This window comes from Anastrepha ludens, chromosome 2 (assembly GCF_028408465.1).
Source record: "Anastrepha ludens isolate Willacy chromosome 2, idAnaLude1.1, whole genome shotgun sequence".
In the NCBI taxonomy this organism is placed as follows: Eukaryota; Metazoa; Arthropoda; class Insecta; order Diptera; family Tephritidae; genus Anastrepha; species Anastrepha ludens.
In genome coordinates, this window is record NC_071498.1 from 18106923 (window position 1) to 18133416 (window position 26494).

Sequence of the window (26494 nt, forward strand, 5' to 3'; positions counted from 1 at the left end):
GAGTATGCGCTGGTGAGCAGATATCATCTGCATAGTCTAAATCTTCTAGACGATCTGCTGGATCCCAGCGTATACCTCTCTACATTTTGAGTGCCGATGTCAGTACCGCTAGAAGAACGATGTTATGTGGTAAGGGTCGTATCTGGCGTATGTCTTTTTCAACTGGGATTCTTTCGCTTACCATCTAGCGTGGGATGACTTTGCCGCTGCATCTCATCGCTTTCCGCATTAAGCTGCGTTCTACGGAATCAAATGATTTTGCAAAGTCAAAAAATATAAGGTAGAGTGCCACTCATTTGATTGTTCAACGAATATGAGAGATCGTCACTAACAAACAAACTAACAAAAACTTTTTTCCTTGTTCATTCCTGTCGGGAGCATAGGGCCTCGACAATACTCAGTCTTACGTTACTTTGCCGCTACATAACCACATCTACATAAATTTCTTTAGGCCGTTACAAAAATCCGTTTTGCAAAGAAATTTAATATATAATATCTTAGTAAAAATAAGCGCTGGAAGTGCTAATCAATTTACCTGCCCTAAATCTGGTACGGAAACATGTGGCCGCCGCCTCGGCGCTCAGACTCAAAAGTATGGCGCTATGGAGAGACCGGTGGTTTGGCCACGCTTCCATTTTGCACTCTCTGAATAGTCACAAACAAGAAATAGACTACTTTACTCTTAGACTCACCTTCGAAGACACCAAGGTCATGGAGAAGGGGAGAATTAAATTTTTATACAGACGTAACAAAAACGACTATAAATATATTCTCGTCCATCAAATCAATGAACGCGGTTATACTCAGATCGAAGGTTGCATAGGAATGCCGGGCAGCCCTAAATGATATTAGTGTCGTATTCAAGGTCTGCCTTATTTGGGTTCCGGGGCACAGAGATATTGAGGGAAACTGTAAAGCTGATGAGCTACCAGAAAAGGTACTGCTCTCCAACTGCTCAGTGATAAAAGTACAATTGGTCATGGCTACAAGTAAACTAATAATAAAAAACAACATAATCCGAGAGGCCAATAGGTCATGGAGAGATGAAGAAACATGTGTAAAAGCTAGGCTACAATGGCCGCAAATAAACAAAAAAAGAACAAAGGAATTGCTTAGTCTCTCAAGAGATGATATCTCGAAGGTCGTGGCTTATATAACCGGTCATTGGCTATTTGGCAGGCATTCCTCAAGACGACGTTTTCTCCCATGAATATTGCAGAAGTTGTAGAGATGGCGAAGAGGAAGAAACAGTTGAGCACTTCCTTTGCAATTGTCCAGCCCTAGCTAAAATCAGAGCAGGTTGTGTAGGTAAATCCTTTTTTAATTCTCTCACAGAGCTGTCTGGTGTGGGGTTGGGTTCAATTCTACGCTTATAAGAGCCACAAAATGGTTCCACGAAGAAAGGTAAATGGGGTTCCCGTGCAGCACAGTGGTATCACAACGGACCTGTAAGGTCTAAGTGAGTTGGTCGTGTAGACCGACTACCACCATAACCTAACCTAACCTAGTAAAATAGGGTTGAAATTTGTTTAAATTTTCATTCTGCTGCAATATTAAATTTCTTCAGTATTTAGGCGGGAAAACTGAGCGTGCAAATGTTTAATACTTTGAATTTTGTTGTCAACTCTTTTATACTTACAAAGCTGTGTCGCTATGCTCTCATTGCACTGCGATGGCAACAGTAATTCTGTGCATGTTAAATTTCCAACAGATTGACTCTCAGTAAGCGGCTTAAAAAAAAAATCAGTTGCTCTATCGTGGGAAGTGAAAAGAGCAACCAATCGGCAACTGAGAATCATGAAATTTTGCCGGCGGCACGTACCAAACACATACACGTGCATATATTTGTATTCATTTTATTTATGTCTAAATATTTATGGCGGTTGTTTCCATGTTAATGGCAGAGTTGATACTTTGGCACAGACAAGAAACGAAAAAGCAAGCAATGCGTCACTTGCTAATAATAGACTTTTGGTGTATTTTACAAATATTGATTTTCAAAAACAAACGAAAATTCTTAAAGCGCCAGTTATTAGCATGCAAATGGTACTGCCCTTATAAATATTGCTTTATGCCTATGAAGCAAAATTATATGCAAACAACGTTTTTTCAATGTATGTAATTGAAGGGATCTTCGTGCATACATACACACATACATGCATACGTATGTAACGCATGAGTGTGAGTGCTTGTAACATTTAGCTTAGAGGCATTAATACGTGGTCCAGTTTGGAGAAAACGATAAGCCAGCAGAGTTGAGGATAGAAAAATCTCTATGGGTTGATAGAATGCCCAAAGTGGCAGTGCTGCCCAAAAGGTTGGCTGTACCTTTCGAATTCAAAGTCCAAAGGGGATTAGCATAATCGCAAATCAAATAACATTAAATTGTGATTGACTGCACGTTACGCCAGTAATGGCGGTGCTCACACTTTGTGCCATTTACATATATTTACTTTGCTGGTGTTGCAGGTTTTGCAAACATTAACTCTAAGGAGTGAACAATCGAAAACCGAAACTTTAGCAAACGTTAAGGGAAATCTACGCAATTGATTTTATACCATTTTATGCTAACTGTAAGTAGGTTTGAGGTAGCGTTTCGCGATCAAAGCCGCTTGATAGTTAAATTATAATTTAATGAATAACAACTTTGCATATTAAATGCTACACTGGATGAGCTGAGCAGCTCGCTATTAAAAAGTTGCAAATACCAGGTTTTGCAATTTTTTTGTTGTTTTTTTTTTGCTTGAAAGTTACTGGCAACAAGTTGACATAACATTTCCTGAAATTATACAACACTTTATGCTTCGGATAATTGCATAAAATTGCGCTAGTTGCTGTTTTAAAATGAAATACCCTCACTTTTAATATTAAACTTGCTCGTCACTGTTAAATTTGATTGCTCAAAGAAAAGCTGAAAGCTGGCTATTAGCTAGTTGCAGTACAACCCCAATCTGGGTACAGTTGTACGCCTACACAGCACCCGTACATAGTTATTTGTGCTATTCTTTCAATGCAATTTCTGCAATTTTAGCAAAATTTACGCTCTCCTCCGTTGTTCTGTCTTTCTGCGCGTTTTATTCAATGCAGCCTCTTCTTGCTGCAGCCGAGCGCATGCCAATTGTTGCTCGTTAATGAAATGCATATCTTCAGGTTCCAAAGGGACAATGCTGACGCAACTCAGTTGGCGCACTTCCGGCTGCCGATCAAAGTGTGCGCATACAAAAGTCAACATGCAAGCATTAAATTATAGCGACACGCATACATACAAACATTTTCAACTAATTGCGCAAACAATGTAGTCATAATAATTATATGTGAATGCTGTATAGTTGCCTTCATTTTCACTATATATTTGAAATTTTGTTTAAGTTGTATAAGTGTGTGCGTACACCAATATTTGCCTGAACACTTTAGTACCATATTTTGCACTTGACAATAATGCATTCTGCAAATCAACTAACAGTTGGCTGCAGATGCTGAATTTAGTATATAAAGAATTTAACAAGCAATAAATTTTGCTCTTACCACCCGCTGCGCTGAAAATATACGTATGTATATATGTACCTATTTGGTTAAATTAATTATATCGGAAGGCCAAAGTACGAGTTGCTTCCAAGCAAAGTGTGGAGACTACGCTGGTTTTCGTTTAAAAAATGTTGGTGAAACAAGCGCACATTATTTTCCATAGATTTTTGCGTTATTTCTATTTATTATTTATTTTTTATTTTTCTTTATTAAAAAAAGTAATCATTCCGATTAATTATAGAATATAACTTCCTTTTCGTGGCTTTCCGCGGCTAGCCCAGCGGTAGACAATCCTGCCAGCCAAGCTCTGCCGCACATTTTTGATTGCTTTGATCCAAGGCGCATTCATTAAAGGTGGCTGCACTAGGCCAACAACAATGTTTTGTTTGATTGTTAAAGAAAAGTACAGGCAAAGTAGAAAATAAAGAATGAATTCGCCTTGTTTCACTCTGCGCTGACAGCCACATGGACACGGCCATGATTCAATGATAAAATGTTTGCTCAGTAAGCAGCTTCCGCGTTCCCTCTTGACAAATTGGCGCCCTTAGCAAGACACTGGGTTGCTAGCACTAGAAATTTTGAGTAAAAGTGGAGGAAAAGTAAAATTCGTAGAAAACACATTTCATTTTCAAAATAGTCTACTTACGAGCAACAACTCGCTCAAGAAATTGTATCGGTAAGTCCCGGACTATTATGATATGGAATTCACCCTGACATACCGTTTAAGTCAGGACATGATAGGAGATATGTACATACATATATTAAGGGAGAATTTAAAAAGCTTTATTTCTTATGATGTGGTGATTTTGAACGAATTCATGTTTTGCATAGAGTTGGCATTTCTCAAAGAGTTACAGCAGGGAGAATAATTGGATAGTCCCGACGCGATCGATAATATTGTAAGCTTCATTACAAGGAAGTTGGGATTAACGGCACTTATTTCCGATGAACCTACCTTCACATGGGTGGATGACGTGTCCAGAGGAGGCTTAACAAAAATAGTACCAGCTACAACAATTCGGCATGTGGCAGCTACTGGTGAAAGCTTATTGACAAAAAGCTTTTCTCAAAACAGGAATGTAGGAATATAATTGATAATAGTATAATAATCGTGACTTGGAAGTCAAAACTGCAAGCTTACGTGGACAAATCGTAGTAAAATGATGTATTAATATGTCCAAAGTTTGTTTTAGTCAATTATTATAAATGTATGATAAATCCATTTCTTCCATGAAAGAATTCATTATGACCCTATTTCGCTTAGCTAACATAATAAAGGGTGATTTTTTAGCTATTATCTTTTTGAACAGTTGGTTTAAACAGCTGACCAACGTTTCGTGTTTTGTTTTACTGTCAAACATCTTCAGTTTGGTCTTTAATTTAACCATGAATAGTCTTACCAACGAACATCGCTTGCAAATCATTGAATTTTATTATAAAAATGCGTGTCCTGTTAAGAAAGTTTAAGATCCACTTTTTTATCGAAAAATTGTGTTCAGCGACGAAGCTCATTTTTGGATCAATGGGTCCGTAAATAAGCAGAATTGTCGACTTTGGAGTAAAGATCAGCCAGAAGAATTGCAAGAGCTACCAATGTATCCAGAAAAGATCACAGTTTGGTGCAGTTTATGGGCTGGAGATATCATTGGACCGTACTTCTTCAAAGATGCTGCGAATCGTAACGTAACTGTGAATGGTGAGCGCTACCGTGAAATGATATCCAACTTTTTTTTGCCCAAATTGCAAGAGCTTGACTTGCATGACATGTGGTTTCAGCAAGACGGTGCCACATGCCACACAGCACGCGTAACAATGGACTTGTTGAGAGGCGAGTTCGGTGAACATTTTATTTCACGTTCGGGACCTGTCAATTGGCCACCCAGATTGTGCGATATAACGCCTTTAGATAATTTTTTGTGGGGCTATGTTAAAGCTCATGTCTATTCAGACAAGCCTGCTTCAATTAACGCAGTGGAAGGCAACATTAAAGCATTTATGTGTGAGATACCGGCCGAAACATTGAAAAGAGTATGCCAAAATTGGACTAAGCGGATGGACCATTTGAAGAGCAATCGCGGTCAACGTTTGCATGAAATAATCTTCAAACATTAAATTATATGGACTGTACTATCGATTTAAATACAAATTTTATGAATTTTACGTGTGTTTTTTGAAAAACTTTCCTATAGCTCTCCCAAAAATCACCCTTTAGCTTCATATTGGGGAAATATCGCTACTTCGCGGCCGCTTGACAACCTAAAAATTAAATCATAAACATAATCTTGGATTAAGAGACACAATTTTTTTGTTTTAAAGTCAGACTTGGCAATTTCCGCTAATAACTTCTATTTTTACCATATTTGTATTTATACAATACATATAAATATGGACATATCTAGATTTACATTGCCCTTAGAATGTGTTATTTACATTCAAATATTAATTAAATTTTATTTTTTAAACCGTTCGCAGTTTGTTTCCATTCAAGTAAAAAAATACTTCTTTGCTACAATTTTTAACAAAAAGGTTCTAATGTTTTCCACTTTCTCAAATGCAACCTCTTGTAAGGGATTACCAAAAATCTAATGTCATAAGTATACAAACCTTTAGTAATTGAATCAAAGACGCGTCGAAAGTAAAAAAAAAAAACAAATCAGCTGAGGTGGTATCGCCTTTACTAGATTCGCCTTGCTTTGATCACTATTTGAGCAATAGCGCTTATCATATTTTAAATACATTGTTCTGAGTCTTTTCTGAATAATTAGCCGAAATCCAATATTTACGGGTATCAACAAAAAATGTCTAATGGTTTTAAATAGCATCTATGCTGGGGTGGCTAACTGACATCATACTAAAAGTGCTTTTTATCAAAATTTCATTAATTTCGCTTTTATATTTTCTCTCTTTGTTCGTTTTATGCTATTTAACAGTTAATTTGACAATTCACAGCAACTTTTCACTCAGTCTCAAGGCGAGTCTATTAAAGCTGCTAGGCGAGCTGATTTGTTTTATTTTCTTTTTCCTTTCGCTGTGTCCGTTCGAATGTCAGCACAAAATTGAATTACGAAACGAATTATTACTTACATTCAAATTTGTAATTTGAAAATTAAAATTTTGTAACGAATTTAAATACACAAGTTATTATGAACATTTTAAAAAAATTTCAACACGTCAAATAAATTGATTCTTCTTTTTTCTATTTTCGCTCTCCATAAATTAATCTCCTTTTTCTACTTTGACGCGACATTCTCATGTAGGTATGTACGTTCATTAAAGTTCTCTGCAATATGTTGTTGTTGGCCTAGTGCCGCTGCCTTTGAGTTTTGTCATGCTCAGCCTACATGACTCTTCATTATTAATATATTATATACACACACACGTATAAATATATACTTTGCATATGAGCAGCGTTTTTTTGCCTGAGTTTTACCGGAATTCCACATCATTCCATGTTTTTTCATAAACCAATGACGAATTGTCGGAAAATTCGAAAAATTATGATTTAATGAGAAAATTGAAATTATGAAAAATTAGTGGGTTTCAAATTTTGCATATTCCTACCTCTAAATGTTAAAGGCATTAACTTGTTTGGCATTAAAAGGTTATTTTACTGAACTCGCCCACAACCAATTCGTCAATGTACTGCCGAAAAAAGTTTATAGTAAATATTTCTGTGGTTCACTATTGACTGCAAATTAGTTTGCGCCTTCATTTTCGAAGAAAAATGCGCCAACAATACCGCCGCGCTAAAAACTCCACCACCCCCAGTAAATTGCTCAAAATTTATTGGCTTCTAAGACTTTGGCTTCATTACCCCTGCTCTAGAGCTGCCTATTTTTTGTTCTTAAACTGTTATGTATACTCTCACCAGGCGAATGTGTGGCATTTTCTGCACTCTATAAAAAAGTGAGAATGCGTGTTTTTTTTGCGGATTTTTGCTTATCTGTGTACATAAGTTCGTCCAAATAGTTGGGCGAAAACTTCAATTGTTAAAAAAATGCAAGTAAGCTGTATATACATATATATTTATATATATTACATTAGGGCGGGTTGATTTAAAAACCGCTCTTTGTTCTGTGAAAATCGTATTCTAGGGATCAAAATAAGAAACTTTGCCGAAGGAACCATACCTCTAAAACGAATTCTGATGTCCCCCAATTTGGGTCGAACGAAAAATCCCAATTTGACCCATTTAGAGTGCTCCAATCGAGTCCAAATGTATGACCGACCCACTAACTTTGGACGGCCGATCCACCCATGCCAGTGGCACACCCCCTGGAACTCCCCTGGGGGGCTCCCCATACAATCCTTTCAAAATACCACCATTTGGCCTTTACATGAGAAAAGAAACTAAAAAGTTCGACCCAAATTGGGGGACATTAAAATTCGTTTTAGAGGTATGGTTCCTTCGGCAAAGTTTCTTATTTTGATCCCTAGAATATGATTTTCACAGAGCAATGGGCGATTTTTTTGCCTTCCCACAAATCGACCCGGCCTAATATACATATATTTTATAAAGGTAAAATATATAATTTGTGGAGGTGTTGAATAGTTTTGCTCTATTTTCATATGAAATATGAAACATTTTCACAGGCTGTATATCATTTGGTATGGTCGACTTATAATGAGATAGCATTTTTTCCAAGAAGAGAACACACTATAAAACTATTAACACTCCAAACATATGTAGCAATTTGGTTCCGATATGAAAATTTGTCTCATGCGATAAAAATAGATAAATGCAGTGATGGTGAGCTGCCGAAAATACCAAATTCTGAGTTAATGTCGACTTATACGTGAATAAGTGGAAGTCTTTATGCAGAATTTTCCTCAGAGTCTTAAGCGGCTAATATATTTGCGTTAACAAATCAAATTTGAAAGTAGGTTGTTAATGATTCGAAACGTTGGTTAAGCACAAAGCGATTAATTTCGTACCGCACCGCCATTTTTTTGAGCGCAAGAGAGAAGTTGGTGTTGCTGTTAAACAACATGCCATTCAAAAAGTAACAGGCAGATGGTCTACTTATTGGTGTGACTCGCTTCAAAATTTAAGGCATTTAATATTCGATGCTGTTTGGTTAGGTAAAAGTTGCCGTGGGATCAATGCTTTATTGTTGTAATTTGAGAATTCAAAAAATGAGTGTATGTTTGCATACTCATTTAAATATCTAAATTAGAGAACAATGTAAACCTACGATTTAAGTATAAAACCAACAACGAAGCTTGAATATTGCATGCTATCTACATTCCTGTTAGTTTGACAAACAATGCGAGTTAAAAGTTGTTGTGAGCAATGCATTGAGAAAAGAGAGCAGCTACCTTTCCTCTGCTGCTATAATTAAGATTGCATTTATACGTATAAGTTAACACGAGTGATTAGCTTAGCAAAAAATAACAGTTGGCACGGAAACGTCGACTCACAAAAATGTTGCGAGCTATGCCTCGCGACCAAATACGATTCCTTGCAATAAGGTGCAAGACCAGCGACTTTGGAGCTTAGGGCTAGCTTACGTTTAAGAATTAAGGTTATTATTAAGTCAGTTGTCAGATGTCAGAATTTGGGAAACAAAAGGCCGACGGTTATCACCTCGCTAAGTACTAATTCTCTTATTTAAGCGCAACACTGCGTGTCATAAAAACACTGTGAAAAACGCTTATAATTAATTTATGTGTATAATTTTTAAGAGATACTGAGAGTTAATTTGACAATTCATACCAACTTTTTACTGAGTCTGCATGACTCTTCATATTATTAAAATTTTCATACGCGAAGGTTGGCCCCGTTCCTATGGCGGATTCGGTTTCACTTTATCAAAAAAGTAGAACATTACATTTTTAGCAGCCAAGTTCAACGTTTTTTTTTCTTCGGGGATACGTCCAAAAGATTACTGTTTTTAGAGGAATGATTACTTACAAGCTCGTGATTGTGCTCTGACTTCAAGCTCATGCAATTTGTTGCCGCTGATTACCTTTTGTTTCACGATTTGAAATTGTTGGTGCACACGAACCAACTGAAATCCATTGAAGCATTGCAAATTAAAATCAGTTCCACCATTTGCGACATACGACCGAAAGTCGGAAATCGAAGACGCTCAGACAATTGTGGTGATTTAATGAAACTATGTATGCATTAAAATATGTAGGTACTCGTCTATATATAATGGGTGCGTACATATGACTTCAAGGAAATGAAATTGTCGATGACTTGGCGAACTGTATAGCCGCGGTAACCCCACATGGACTAGAGCCAATAAACGGAATCAGTTCTACAGGAATCATGAATTGCATCAGCGATTATACAATATATGCAATTTGCATAAAGTGCGATGGTTCAGTCTAGAACGCTGTAGAACTGCAAAGTGTTTTGTGACAACCCCGAATTGAAAACTGTCGAACTTTTTCTAAAACTTCGTAAAGAAGACAATCGGTTGATGGTTGGCTTTGTTACGGGACACAACCCATGATATCAGCATACTCGTATGACCACCATTGGAATCATTGAGGACCCGATTTGTCTGTCTTGTTTAGAGCAGGCGGATAGCATTGAATATTTTCTCCGTGAGGGTCATATCTTTGATAAAGTACAGCTACGGATTTTGGGTTCCGATGTCATGAGAATGCGTAATATTTGTTCTCTCAAACTGGACGATATTTTCAGATTTGCCGAAGAATCTGGAAAATTCTCACAGGAATAGATATCTCTGTCTCTGTTCTATTCTAAAGGGTTTTCCAATAACAGGTATTACAGGTGAAAGGATTGCGCTATCGCGAGATGATTAACAATTTTTTATGGCCGGAATTGGCCGTTTGTGTTCAACAAGACGGCGCTACGTGCCACACAAGCAACGAAACCATTGATCTTTTACGGGAAAAGTTTCCGGACCGAGTTATCTCTCGAAGAGGTGATCACAATTGGCCACCGACATCTTTTGATTTAACACCTTGTGACTTTTTTCTTTGGGACCACTTGAAAGAGAAGGTCTACGTCAACAGCCCAGGATCGATTCGAGACCTCAAAGATGGAATTCGTGAGGCTACCGAGGACATAGGGCAGCCTCTTTGAAATTCGGTTATGGAGAATTTCATGAAAAGGTTATTGTCCTGTAAGCGTGGTCGTGGTGGTCATTTGCCTAATGTTATTTTTCACTATTAACGGCATACCTTCCACTTTATAATGAAATAAACATCCGATCATTTATATTAAAAAATAACAGTTTTCTTTAAATATCAAAATAACACCTCTTATTGGAAAACCCTTTATATCTTTCTTCCTGTTACTTTCCTCTTTTCCTTCTTGATTATCTATACCCTTTTAGCCTTCAGAGCACGAATACAATGGTCTTTTTAGCCTGACTGTTTAAGAAGTACCAATTTCTCGGAGCTTCTTAGCTCACCTTTTTCAAATAATAATAATTTGCTTAAATTTTGCATAGGTGATGATGTCAAAGATAGAAATATATTATTTTTTAATATTGTAAAATGAGAGCGGCACTGCCCATCTTTAAGTAAACGTGCGAGCTTCTAAAAGAACTTCATCATTACTTTACCCAACTGTGTTGAACTTATTTCATTTTGGATAAAAGGCCATCATATTGGGCATCAAATTGGACAGCAACCTTTCCCGCCTTCCATATAGAAATATTCACTTCCATTTGTCCGTTTATAACCCAATACCGGTATTTTCTTGCAAATTCCCGATTGCATTTCTATCTTTACAAAACTTCTTATAAAAATCATCCACCACGCGGGGACGGCATATAACTTTAGGGGGTACAAGGGGTACATTGCCAATTGCGAAACCAGGTTGGCCTGGACATATTTAAAGCATAAATACGACAGTCTATTCTTCTTCTTCTTAATTGGAGCTAAAACCGCTTACGCGATTTTGGACGAGTTTAACAAAGCGCGCAAGTCGTTTCTTTCTCGTGCTAACCGGCGCCAGTTAGGCACACCAAGTGAAGCCAAGTCCTTCTCCACCTGATCTTTCCAACGCAGAGGAGGCCTTCCTCTTCCTCTGCTACCACCAGCTGGTACCGCATCGAATACTTTCAGAGCAGGAGCGTTTGTATTCATTCGGACGACATGACCCAGCCAACGTAGCCACTGGATCTTTATTCGCTGCGCTATGTCTATGTCGTCGTAAAGCTCATACAGCTCATCGTTCCATCGCCGTCAGTCTATTACAAGCAATAAAATTCTTCTAAATTACAATTTACGTTTCCTAGTACCTGCAAATACAATGCACGCCTATGGCAGAAGTGTGTCCATTGGTTTCGTTTTAGCTGATTGTTGATAATTGTTTGAAATTGAATATCGTAATCAACTATAAAGTTTTCCTTGAGCTTTGTGTGGCTTACTATATACAGTAAAACAGCCTTTTGCTTGTTAGCTCACAATTCTGCATAGAAATATCGAACACCAGAGCGTGATTTGAAATTTGTATGCTTTGAAGGCCGTTTTAGCCTGCCTTTAAAAAAATAAAAACTAATTTGTTCAACACTTTCTTTTTCATCTGCATTTTTACACGAATATTTTATTTATCAAAAGTTCTATTTTGGTGCAACTTTAACTTTTGACAGTAATTTAGATATTCGATGGTGTCAAATGAATATCGACTGGCATTTTTTTGTTACTAAACAATATTTATTCAGGCATAAATTGTCACAATTTCTATTCTCTGAAATTTGATAGCGTTGAATGGGAGTTTTTATGATTTTTTTTGTTCCCTAATATACTTGTTTTGTAACTTCTGAATAAACAAAAAGAAAAGAATTAATAATAATAAAAATAATGCCAAATGAAAACTTCCACCAGTTTTCTGTGCTGCTTTCTTTTGCAGCTCAAAACTACAATGCGGAATCTGTCGGTGCTAGAAGACTAATCAAATTATGAAAATTCGTATTAAATATCTGAATTTCACTTAACTATAGAAGCAAATAGCGGCCGCCGTAGCCGATTGGGTTGGTGTGCGACTACCATTCGGAAGTGCATAGACACGAATTTCCGTGCCTGAAACACCAAGCGCCAAAATGATAGAAAGATTATTTTCGAATAGCGGTCAGCCTTCGGCAGGCAATGACAAACCTCCGAGTGTATTTCTGCCATGAAAAAACTCCTCATAAAAAAATATCTGCCGTTCGAAGTCGGCTTAACTGTAGGTCTCTCTGTACCGTACGCAAACCACCAAACACCCAATAAGAGGTTTAAGCGCGAATTATAACTACAAATATATATATACCCTATGATCAAAAAGTACCGGGAAGGTGATGATAACTGTTTCCTTCGATTGCCTAGGCGTAGTGCACCATGAGTACCTTTCATCGGACCAGACAGCCAATAAAGAATATTATGTATCCGTTTTGAAGCGTTTGAGAGATACTGTACGTCGCAAACGGCCGGAAATGTGGGCAAACAATTCTTGGATTTTGCATGAGGATAACCCGCCATCGCACCGAGCCCAAATTGCAGGATTATTTGACCGAATACCATCGTGCAAGCACCGTATTCACCTGATATGGCCCCGTGCGACTTCGTTTTGTTGCCTAAGTTGAAATTACCACTTCGTGGAAGGAGATTTCATTCGATAGAGGAGATCAAAGAGAATGCGGCGAGTGAGCTGAAAGCCATTCCTTCGTCTGCCTACCAAGGGTGCATGGAGAACTGGGGTAAACGTTGGCACATGTGTGTTGCTTCTGACGGGCCATATTTTGAAGGAAATAAAATAAATTTACCTGAAATTCAACTTGTTTTGTTTTATTTAAACATTCCCGGTACTTTTTGATCATAGAATATAAGTAAATTAAGCAAAATTACATAAGAAACTAAACACTAAAAATGGAACCAAATTTAAAAAATGTAAACTGTTCACTTTTAAGGGCGAAATTAACACAAATGACGCGGGTTTATTATATCATTTTCATATAGCATAAGTTTTTGCGTGAAAGCTCGACTTTATGAGCATCTCTGTGGCATGCACCTGCCTGCTTCAACATATGTTTTATATTTTATTAGTTAAATGAAGTGCATCATGTTTGCTAAGATTTGCATATTTGTTATTTTAGATAGTTGAAGCTTTCACTCTTTAAACTGTTAGCAGACAACTTATTTATAAAAAATAATTTTGGTAAATAATTTGATTTTATTTTCTTGATATGAAAACAAAAGAAATTATAAACAGGAGGCATCTCATATTCTGCTACTTGAATCGGTTCAGTAACAATGGCATTTGAGGAGCGATAGGTTGTTAGCCCAGGGTCACAATCCACTCGATGGGGCTGACATCTTAGATTTAGCTGGAAGAAGCGGCATTTCCATATCAGCCGCTTGCTACAAGTCAGACACGGTTTGCAGCCGTCCATTATGGAACAGACGCTGCGGAAAGCTTTTGGGCTTGATGCTCACTTAAAGGCGGCAAAATTTCGCCTTATCGCTGTTTACAACGACTTGCAGTTTTTTATTTAGAGGAATATAGAGCCCCCTTCACAACTGCACTACAGTAAGATACGGCAGCATCTGATACTCCAAAAAAAATTCGAACTTTTATAAATCGCCGCTTTAGAGCCATTCTGCGTATCTGGTGGCCTGCTAACTGCATATCGAATGACGAGCTCCTTGCTCGAAGTGGTCAAAGATCAGATTCGTGAACGAAAATGGAAATGGATTGGTAACACAACCCGTAGACCTTCTAATGACATCAGTAATATGTCGTTGGACTGGAACCCACAAGGCGCTCGTTGTAGAAACCGACCAAGAGGAACATGGAGGCAAAGCCTATTTAATGAAACCACGACTGTTGATTCGCTCACGTGGCCGCATATAAATTTAAAAGCTGAAAATCGACCAACATGTAACTTATTTGTTTTGGCACTTTGCGCTTTCCCGGCCGGCGCTCTAGCAAATAATAATAATTTCTTGGAATTGGCGAACAAATAGTAGTGGGAGGGAGCCAAGGGGGGATGTGAAAAGATTTGGAACCCTATTTCCATTAATTTTGTGACTACAACTGCTGGGGCGTGAGGTGGTGCATTATCGTGACGGAAAACGAGAAGGACAATCACTCGACTTCCCCGATTCAATCGAATGCCAAACAGATGTCCAAGTCATCCATATGCTCAAGTTAGATAACATAAAAAGAGGTAAGTAATTTTGGTGCCTTATTCCAACAAATTTGCTATTTTTCAACGTACAATTCGACCAACTTTTATCAGATTTATATTTGAGCTAATTTTACTCTCACTCATAGCCAGCTCATTAGAGTTCACAAAGCTTTAGACTTGCACTGTGTGGGATGGCGTTCTGTATACCTAGACGTCACTGAAGTGCGTGGAACTAACAGAAAATCCCACTGACTATTATTTAAATACGCAAGAAGCAATCCAGCAATGAAGTAGTGACACTTTTCTCTGCGGTGAACAATTAATTTAAGACTTAGACTCGACACTGTAAATGTAACTGAAATTAGTTCCAAAATCACAACAACACCCCACTTTGTTGGGCCAACGGCCACTTTGGAGTGGAGGCAAAATGAAAGAAGGATGAGTGTGTAAGGAAGGGCTCTGAGCTTGACTTTCAGCGAGTGGTAGCGGACATAAGCATTTTTCTAAACGAACTGTAGATTACAATTGACTTGAGCGTATTCGCGAAAACCAATATAAGGTCTCTGACTACTAACTGCAGTGTCTCCAAAGCGCTGAAATCTTAAAAGCACAAAATGTCTGTTTGGATTCAATAGATCAGCTACCAGCATCCGCATAGTTGTTATAACGGTTCACTGCGCTATTGGAACCCTAGCCAGTTGAGTGGGTGTAACTGCCAATGACTACTTGCAGAAGTTGTAAAGATGAAGAAGAAATTGAGTCGCTACAACAGCTCCTCTGTGAATGTCCTGCACTTCAAAGCAATCGTGTGAAATATCTTGGCGATTATTTCTTTGAAGACCTGGGAAATTTGCAAAATGTCTCACTAGAGGGACTGGTTACCTGCTTAAAAAGATCTAAATGGCTACTTACTTAGGGTATGGAAATAAAGTGCAGGTATCACAAGGCACCTTAAGGCCACCGAGTATCTTGTCTTAGACAAGCAATCTGACTAAACTAAACTAACCTAAAGTAATATTATAAGCGCGTCTATTTTGCCCTATTTTTGTCTAACAAACGGAATAAACGATAAGCTTTTGCTTCTTAATAAATCACTACCCAAAAAGTATGATATTTCAAAGTGTGGTATTGGCTCAAAAGCATCAGTGCTACTACTTAAAATGAGGAATAATAGAATTAGGGCTTGAAATTTATTCGAAGCTGATTCTCATATTTGTGATGTTTAGCTTAGCGTCTACAAAAAAAAATACTTTAGAAAAAGGTACCCTATAAAAGTAGATAGTTTTTATTAGAATAGAATAATTTTCATGATAGAAATACACTTGGGGGGGTCTGGTTTAAAATTAAACTATGCAATTGGAAGCTTTGCCTATGAACTGAAACACTTTCAGTTGCAAAGTGAATGCAAACAAATCAGACCAAGTCGTTCAAAAACTAAATATTAAAATATATGAGTATGTGTTTGTAAAGGGTGGTTCAAATTTAAGAATTTTGGGCGCTTCAAATTATTAAGAGGTGCCCTTTCTCGAGTCAATTTCATGACTTGTTAGTGCGGGCCAAGATATTTATGCAGTAGCCGTCACAATGATAACTGAAACAAACCAAAGTTTGCGGAACTGACTGATTCTATTCATTTTAAGTTCAAGCGCTTTTAAGGGCACAGATACCTATAAAATTTCGAAAAAAAATTTGTTTTTTTTTCATAAAATGTTAATATATACTACTGTGGGCAAAAAGTAGGGAGAATTTGGCTGTAAAATGAAAAATCTTTATTTATTCTTGTAAATCACTTTCATCCCCTTCAAAATAATCCCCTCTCGATGAAATACACTTTTTCCAATCCCCGAAACATGCCAAATAGTCCATTTCCGGTATAGCCATCAGAGCCTTCTTCGATTCAGCTTTTATCTCCTCAATCGACTCGAAACGCGTTCCCCGGAGTGGTCTCTTGAGTTTTGGGAATAGCCAGAAGTCGCATGGAGCCAAATCAGGCGAATACGGTGGTTGCGGAACGATATGCGTGGAATTTTTGGCGAAATGGTCACGAAGAACGAGTGCAGTGTGAGACGGTGCATTATCGTGATGCAAAAACCAAGAGTTGTTGTCTCATAATTCTGGTCTTTTTAGACGAATTGCTTCACGTAAACGACGCATAACGCTCAAATAATATTCCTTATTAATAGTTTGGCCAGGTGGAAGGAATAAATAGTGCACCACATCACGAAAATCGAAAAAAACTGTCATCATGACCTTTATTTTTGAACGACTTTGACGTGCTCTTTTCGGTCTGGCCTCGCCTTTAGCACGATATTCGCTTGATTGGTCGGTTGTTTCAGGGTCGTAAGCATAAATCCAAGTCTCATCTCCCGTAATGATGCATTTGAGCTTGTCCTGATAGTCTGAAAGCATTGTTTGACACACATCAACGCGACGACTTTTTTCCAAGAAATTGAGAGTTTTCGGTACCAAACGAGATTTGACTTTTCGTAGGCCCAAATGGTCTTTCAAAATGGTTTTCACAGATCTTTCTGATATCCCGATCATATCAGTAAGGTCTTTAACAGTCGATGGTCATCCGGAGCGCTCCAAGTCATCAACACGTTCTCGACCCTCTTTGAAGTCTTTGTACCACTTATAAACATTTTTCTGCGACATGGTCGAATCACCAAATGACTTCTGCAACATGCTAAACGTTTACGCAGCCGAAATTTCATTCCGCAAACAAAATTTGATGGCACTTCTCTGCTCAATCAAATCAGACATTGTAAAAATCGAAAAATGCACTCTTGGTCGTTTGGTAAACACAAGCGTAAATATATTACTGATAATGACATTCACATGAAAGTTGACCCAGATGTTATTAATCCCGCGAAGTTTGATAAATAAATTGACCTTACTTTTTGCCCACAGTAGTATAATCCATTAAGAATATGTCAAAAAGTTTTCAAAACGTAAATTTAAGTATTTCTTATATTATAGATCGTCAACCTTGACGACTCTATTGCTTGCGTTCGAACGCTGGGAGAGGTATATAGATACGTTGTATTCAAACTTCAGACGCGTTTTTCTCAAAACTTTATTTTTTTAATTGGCGTACACACATCTGTTTTACGATATTGCTTTCTATGTGAATTTAAAGTTTTAGAACATTTTTCGAAAAAATAATTTTTTCGAAGCAAAAATAGTAGAAAAATTCGCCCTAAAATTCATTTTTTTTTAAGCATTTTATGCTGCGAATTTTTTTCCATTTGGTTTTAATTCATATAGAAATTATGACATTAATAAACAAACAAATTTTGGTTTTTTGAATTCAGGTCACTGATGCGGATGCCACAATGCCCGCCGATTGAGAAGCCCCGTTGCGACCTTCCTGGAAGAATTGAGTGTACATCCGCCATTTTAAATGATTCAAAAAAAATTTTTTTTATTTTAATGTATACATAAACTGTATGCCAATTGTGAAAAAAAAATTGACTTCTTCGTTTTAAATAATTTTAATGAAAATCAGGGAAAATATGGCCGTTTACTGGTATCTGTCCCCTTAAATTTCAATAACTATTTTTCGATTATGTGCATTTCGATTGTCTCACAGCCATAGAAACATGGCAAAGTGAAAATTTTAGCTCGAATTTATTTGCATCCGCATGCAGCGCCTGTCTGGTAGAACGATTACTCTGACCGAAAATTGTAAACAGAAGTTCGATGGTAATTTTTGATTAATTCCACAGGCTGCTTATTCGTGAGCTGCAGCCTGCTAGAAATGCAAATCTTGAGTGACGTGATATTGCTTAAACAATTAGCTAGACTCTTCTTAAAAATCCGCTATGTGTGTCTGTATGTAAGACACCTGCTTCACCTGCTTGCTCGCAACAGTTAGCGTTCTTGCTTAAGGGCTTAAGATTTTTAATTTAATAAAAGCATTTGCTGTATTGTTTGTGCATACATGGGATTTGCATGCCCAACTGTGCACTGTCAACACAAAGCAGTCTTCCAATTGGCCGCCTCTATTTATTGTCTATTAAAGGAGAATTAATTCATTAGGTGCCTTGTCTGATACTTGATACCACACAACCTTTTAAGATTAATATTTGTGAGTTGATTTAAGGACAAATAAGCTAAGTGCCTTAGGGTACAAGTGTGTGTAAAGTTCTTAGCAAGGTCCCCTTTTCGGTTGCTTTAAGAAGCGCAAGTTTTCTTGTTCGCTTGTTTAAAGAGTAGTTAACTTTGCATTTCCCTTTGTGTCTACTTTGGCTTTAAAGCAATGACATCTCGCATAAAAAAGTTTTCAAACTAAATATCTACATATTTTCCAACACCTAGAAGTATACCTACCCCGTTCGTTGGTGCTGTTCTGCTTAATCCAAAAGAAGTTTTGAGTTTAGTTAATGCGGCGTCTATGAGAAAAGCGCGGCTTGCTTGCTCAGCTCACAGCGAGTGGATATTTCACTAGTCAACACACAACAGTATGAATTTCAACACAGAGTATGTATATGTGTGTGTTAATATATGTATTTATTATATTTAATTTTTGAGCTTGGGTGCAACGTCCAATTTCACTGCGGCGGTTAGCAAAAGCAAAACGTTGATGTTTTTTTTATAATTTATTTATTATTTCATTTTGGCAGCACAATAAATTTGAATTGAATGGTGTTAACCGTTATTTGTTTCGCAATTTGTGTACACAGCCTACACGCACGTGATGAACGCATCGGCGGTACGTGACAAACGCGTGCGGTTGGTTGTAACGTAGCAAATTTACTACGACTCCAATCAATTTAAATTTGAATTGTGCAGTATCCAAGGATTAAGGAAACTTCGATGTTCGAATTTTCTACCGTAATATAGCACATGCACACACACACACTCACACACAGTTAGGTGCACTCGTGACAACTCAGTTATACTTGCAAACACAAATTGAATGAATTACCTAAAACTATGCAATGCGATTCAATTAGGCGTTGCGCGTCTGACGAGCGGATTTACTGTACTTTATTTGATATCGCGACACGGAAAATACTTTACGTTATTTGGCTTTGCGTTGCGTTGCGTTGCCTTGCGTGGTAATTTCAATGATTCAAGTAAAATGCTGCTAATGGATGCGACCAAAGCAACAGGCTGACGGCGTATGAGCAACTCAGGACAACTTGCGGACTGTTGCTGGTTTTTATATTCCATAAAACGTGTGACAACAACGGCTGTGCTAGCGGGCGAGACCAGCGCGAAGGTAGCCGAGCGGCTCGATAGTAGGGAATCGTGTTGCTTCGCTTCGTCTCGCTATACGCAAGCAACGGCAGTGTGCATGCGTTTGTGTGGGTGCTGGGCTGGTGTTATTGGCATTGGTCGTTTAGTTGTACCGCTACAACTGTTGGCTGCTGCCCTACGTGAGCATGCGTACATCCGTCCCATGCTGCTCACAAAGATTCATTAACCAACATGGTTAGGAGATAAATTGGTGACTCCGGCAGACTGTTGCATGCAACAGTAACACAATGCAGTGGAATTCCAATTTGAAAAAACTTTACGCAGGTAATGTTTTTGCTTTTTCCTGTTTATTGAAATAGCCTGCTTACAGAAGCCACTAAGAAGAATGCGCCTTGTGGAGGGGTAGGGGTTGGTAAGGCGCGTACTGGAATTTAATTTGTATTTGTGCCAGTGAGTGGATAGCCAAATGAGTTGAAATAAACGTTAAAAGGCGGTAAAAAGCAATTAAAAGTAAGTTTATTTTTTATTACTATTAAGCGCCTCAGAAACAATTAAATCCCTGGCATATGGAAATAATTTTACCAAAGCGTTGTGCGATTGATGCGAATTGACATTTTCGATTATCTAGCGCCCAAGTTGCTCACCTGAGCGCATATGTACAGGCATCCATCATGTGTGTATATATGTATGTCTGTATGTATGTGCATGTGTGTGTGCAACTCGTTTTGTTTAATTTATTATTAAAAAATTTAATTTGTTCTCGCTTCCCATGCCATCTCAATCAGTCGACACCAGCTCGACGAACAACTCAATGCGCTTAACTTTCATTTTTATGCACAATTAACCTTTCCTCTCTTAAGCCCCGCCGCACTGAGCTGTAGCGCTACAATGTTTCGCATACGCCCCGGCGTCCAGCCAGACTAGTGACAGCGCTTCACTCTTTGCAACGCAAAAAACGCCAATATTGTGGCGAGTTTTTAATTACGTTGCTGTCAGCAAGACTTTCGTCATTTCTCTTCGCATATTTAACGCTTCATCAGCGCGCAATTCTTGTTTTATGGCGGCTGCGACATTAATAAGGGCTGTCAAAAATCGCTCATACATTTGGTTGAAGAAGATTTGCTGTCGCCTATGTGCATATGTATGCATGTTGCCAACGATTTTAAGTATGTAAGTGCTTTGTGCATAAAAAGAGCTATGGGTGCTATTAAAATCTTAGCTCCATTTGAGTTGTAACGATACAATTATAAATTTTATATTCTTATAATGTTTTTACGCCCACAATTTACAAATTTATGCATTTTGATAGATGCTTGGAACTCAATTGATATGTAGTTTGGGTGTAGTTACTTTAACTGAAGGCGCACAGTTTGAGTGATTTGTAGGAATTAGGACCTCTGTCCATAGAGGAAGAAAAGATTAATGGAACTCTTAGAAGTCGTATAAATTTGTATGTATGTTCTTATACATAGAGTCTCTATTCTGGTTTGTTTCTTTATTAATTGAATTGTGTGAACAAAAAGACAATAAAAAGTAAATGCAGTAGAAAGCAACCTTAATTTTGCAATTAGAAGCGCACGAGGGTGAATTTTTATTACTGCTGATCTGATTTCAACGGGCTTATTGTAAGCAGATGTCAAAACATTTAAAATGTTGTTTTTGATAAATTTGCCAATAAACTCTCTGCCATGAAAATACTTTCTGCTACCAATTTTAGTGTCCAAGAATTTGGAAAACTTAGTTTTTGAATTGTGAAAATGCTTATATGCGACTTTGTATTGGTAAATATGAATATATGTATTTTGATTTTATTTGTTACTGTTAGCTACCGTTGCTATGCGCATTTCTTCAGCGAAATACGCAGGTGAATTAAGAGAGCAGTTTTCCAAATATTTATAGTGGCTCACATTTACACCCTGGCATTACACTCAAATTATACCCAAAAACAATATTTGCATATGAAGCCTTGATACTCCCATGTCTCCTAACGTAAATAGTTTTGAAAAGGAATATTTTCTAGGTTAAGGTTTTAAATCAAATTGGATTGGCTTACAATTTGAAATGGGACGAAATGGTGTTAGAAAAAGCAAGTGGGAAAAAAAAGCGAAATATTTTTAAATTGTATAACACTTCTATTCTATCAACTCACGGTCTCGGCAGTCTAGCCTGCCATCCCAGAGGTTGGTGGGTTCGAATCCCACGTAAAGCACGCTCCCCGCACTTTTCCAAATTTACCTACTTTCCCTGTTTCTAAACAAAAAACAAAAAAAAAAGTTCCTCCAATTCCATTCCCCAACCCCACAAACTTAACCTTTCCATCCTTTGGTTGGTTAGAGTGGTGATTCATAACATCCTCGTTACCAACTTGTTTAACAGTTACTTACAGCAAGACTATATCCAATCTGTGCGGTTTAGGAATCTTATTAGGCTGTTGACGTCTATGCCAGTTTCCATCCTTACTCCCGCATAAAAAGTCAGCACATTATTTGCATTGTGGCTGCTAAAACAAACAAAAAACAAAAAAAAGACACAGTTACACATTGCATTAGTGGCGTCAGCAAGAGGAAGCGGGCGACCGCGGTAATAGCGCAGGCACACGAAATTTAGCGAAGTCCTCAACCATCTGTGCGATCCTTCTGCCAAAAAAATGTTAGACACAGATGGCGGGTCCAAGCAGTAAGAAGACGTTATTCCTAAGCAATTGCAGGTGGGCATTCCTATTATTTAGGACTGGTAGCGGCAGGCTAATCAACTACTCAAAACAGAGTAACGAAACCAACGCAAGACTGAGTCTTGACACAGGCAAAAAATGTGGAATAGCGCACTAAGCAGTACGGAGAGAATATAAAGAACTGGACCACAGTGTAGGTCAATGTTATTTTAAAGATGACATAGAAAAATGTAAAATTGCACGGATTTTTAAAGCCAGAAGTAAAGTCTATATTTAAAAACTGCTATTTATGTAACTTAAATGAGAAAGAAACAGTTCAACGTTTTCTTGGGTGCTGCCCAATATTAAAACAATACCGCTGCGCTTTTTTTGGTAAGACTTTCCTTATTAATACCGACAGAGTTCAAGCTCTAAATGGTGTAAATGATTTTCAATGGAAAAAAGTAATAAATATATTTTTTACTGGTGCTTTAAAATACAGACAATTTATTATTATATATATGAATACTTTTGTAAATTAAAATCTATCAAATTTATTCGACAGACGATTTTTAAAGCCATTGTCGTATGTTCATTTAAATGAAGTTTAAAAATATTGTAAATAGTTTTTTAAGAGTTTTGTCAAAAATAAATTAATACATCTATATATTATCGCTTGGAAGATGCTTGGAAAACTAACCATCGGCACCAAACGTTTGGTTGTGTGGCCGTAAGATCGAGCCATCTGTGTACCAGTGCAGGGTACACTCCTAAAGTTTCCTTTCAAATGCAGGTCTACTCCTGTTTAACTTATCGCCCAGTTCAATTCTTTTCTAATTTGATGACTTACTGATCATCTCTGGGTAGCTGGGTAAGTGGGAGCTGCAGCCTCACCACTTCCATGTTTATAGATGGCATCATTTTTCTGTACCAAAGCCTTCCCTGGTAATATTCGGCAGGATACGCTTGGCTGATTGTTGAATAACTATATGAAGCGGTGTCAGCTCAAGCATCACCTCCATTGCAGCCATTGCAGCTGTAGGGCAGGTCCGCGTCGCCCATGCGTATGCTAAGCGCTGAAGCTTAATTAGCGCTGTCCACACTGTCGAGAGAGTAGCGTTCGATGCCCAAACGACCGCTCAATATGTCACCGTGGGCTTATTATCATGATGTACATCCAACTCAGGGTTCTTGGCCTACATTTCTGACGAAAGAAATTTTAACCAAAACCAAAGGACCAATGGCAGAAATGTACAGAATAACAGATGGCTAGATCTCAATCCTATAGAGGTTCCTGTTGTCGTGCACACAAAGTTTTTAGCCACTGCTATGACTTTAGGTGTTGTGAGCAACAAAGGACATGTTGGACATGGCACCTCACTTCTTCACTTCACTCAAAAATTTCGAGGAATTCTGCTGCATATGTCGAGGTTCTGGAGACAGTAGTGAAAACCTGGATCGATAGTGTACGTGGTGATAGTCCGTCCGTCATCTTTCAGTAATACTCTGCTCGTGCACATAACACTGAACTTATGACCGCCTCACTCCCCAGACCTTGGTATCCCGGACTATTACGTGGGCGTCGTGTATCGCAAAACAAAGCATTCTCACAACATCATTTCTTCTCGGAAGGCTGCAAGTAATACCGTTATGATTAATATGAATGAGGAGTATTTGATTCGGGCATGCAATCGTTTCCGGACCCGGATGGAAGAAGTTACTGCAGGTAATGGACATTTTATTGACTGATTTTATGAACCTAAAATGATCTTGGCGGCCGCCGTAGCCGAATGGGTTGGTGCGTGATTACCATTCGGAATTCACCGAGAGGTCGTTAGTTCGAATCTCGGTGAAGGCAAAATTAATAAAAACATTTTTCTAATAGCGGTCGCCCCTCGGCAGGCAATGGCAAACCTCCGAGTGTATTTCTGCCATGAAAAAGCTCCTCATAAAAATATCTGCCGTTCGGAGTCGGCTTGAAACTGTAGGGCCCTCCATTTGTGGAACAACATCAAGACGCACACCACAAATAGGAGGAGGAGCTCGGCCAAACACCTAACAGAAGTGTACGCGTCAATTATTTATTTTTTTTTTTTTATATGATCTTGTTTTTTGTTTTGTTAACATGTTCGGGAAAAAAGAAATCCATTATTTTTATTGTTTATTTTGGCCAAATGGTTTTTTTCCCTTGTTCACTCCACTCGGGAGCATAGGACTTCGACAAGACTCTGTCTTGCGTTGGTTTCGTTAATCTATTTTGCTTTCTGGCAGCCCTAAATAGTGGGAATGTCCACCTGTCGTTGCTTAGGAATAACGGCCTCTTACTGCTTAGAGCGTCATCTGTGTTTCACATTTTTTTGCCAGAAGGATCGCACAGACGGTTGAGGACTTCGCTAAATATTGGTGTGTGATTGCCCGCTTCTCTTGCTGGCGCCACTGATGCAATGTGTAACTGTGTCATTTTCTTTGTGTTTTGCTTGTTTTAGCAGCCGCAATGCAAATAATGCGCTGACTATAGTCCGGGAGTAAGGATGGAAAGGATAAGGTTTTTTGGGGTTGAGGAATGAAATTTTTGTTTTTTATTTAGAAACTAGGAAAGTAGGTAAGTTTGGAAAAGTGCGAGGGCCGTGCTTTACGTGGGATTCGAACCCACAACCTCTGGGATGGCAAGCTAGTGCATTTATGCTAGACTACCGAGGCCGGTTTCCAAATAGTTTAAAATTGTTTTATGGACGATCTTTGGTTTCGGGGCGGTGCTACACCGCCGATATTTCCGACATTACGGACATTTTCTTTAACATCAAAAATGCCTGAACGGAATCGGTGAAACCAAAAGTGCACGCAATTTGCCGTACAGTATCGGCGACATAAACACCATTCACAGTGGCCTGCCTTGCATTTTCGCCTTTATCAAAGAAAAACTGTAAAATGTACCGACTTTTCTCTTTGTTGACACCCTGTAACTCACAACGGAATGGAAGAAACAAATAACTGCAACGATTTTTTTAGTGTGAAATGTTACTTGGACAACGAGCATAAACTTTAAATTGTTTGATCGATACTTTCCCAGATATCGATCACTACAGCCATCTACCGAGAAAATAGTAGCATTCTTTCTAATATTTTAACTAAGACCGAAAAAAGGCCGCAGTAGCATTTTAAGTGTATGTGGGTCTCAGAAAATAGAAGAGTTTTTTCCTGTAAATGCAAGCATAGCCTGCGAGTTAGTTATTTTGTGATTAATACACAAATAATGATTGATTGAATGATATGATTAATACCAAAATCAGCAAAAGTGAACTTATTTAGTATCAGAGACAACCAAACACTCCATATTTCACTTGCTGCAGCGTATGAAGATGCGAAGAAAATGCTTTCATAATTATAGCAAAGAAATAATGTTTTGGATTATACAATTTTCATATTGCATCTGGTACATTTTTTCTTACTGCTTCTAATCTTCTAATCACATCCACATATATATATATACTTACATCGGAATAAGTTGGCGTAGTAAAGTGTTGAGCAGAGGGGCAGGCAGTTGCTTTTGTCCGGGAAATATTGCGTTTCTCGCTCACTTAAGTTGTTGTTTACTGTTTAATAGCCAAGGGTTGTTGGAAAAGTTTTTTAAATATGCTAATACAATATATTACAATTTATGTGAAAACTTGGCGTAGTGCAAAATTCACAATGCAAGGAATAGTTTGAGCGCTCGGGTATCATAAAGCTAAGTAGTAAAATCAACATCAACTATTTCTTCCTAAGGCATTTTAGTCTATTCCGGGCGCATAGTTCATTTTACGCTTTAAAAAATATGCTTATAGAATAGTTTGCGAAATTTCCATGTATTCGACAGTTAAGTAAAAATTTGGTTGCACATACGTAAATATATATAAGTACATTCGTTTACACATTTTTACTCGAATGAAGTAAGGAATTTACACAAATTCAACAGATTTAGAAAACACCCGTTATGTATTGTAAATATAAATTTATATTTCCAGGTATATAAATTTTC

General features: G+C 37.9%; 1 protein-coding gene across 1 annotated transcript in view; it reads right to left on the reverse strand.

Annotated features, from left to right (window-relative positions):
- LOC128854707 (uncharacterized) overlaps nt 1-26494 on the reverse strand; it is a 95193-nt gene that overhangs the window by 66924 nt on the left and 1775 nt on the right. The window contains exon 2 of the mRNA XM_054089416.1: nt 19642-19898. Coding sequence (XP_053945391.1) covers nt 19642-19898 — 257 coding nt within the window. The remainder of the gene's footprint in view (nt 1-19641; nt 19899-26494) is intronic.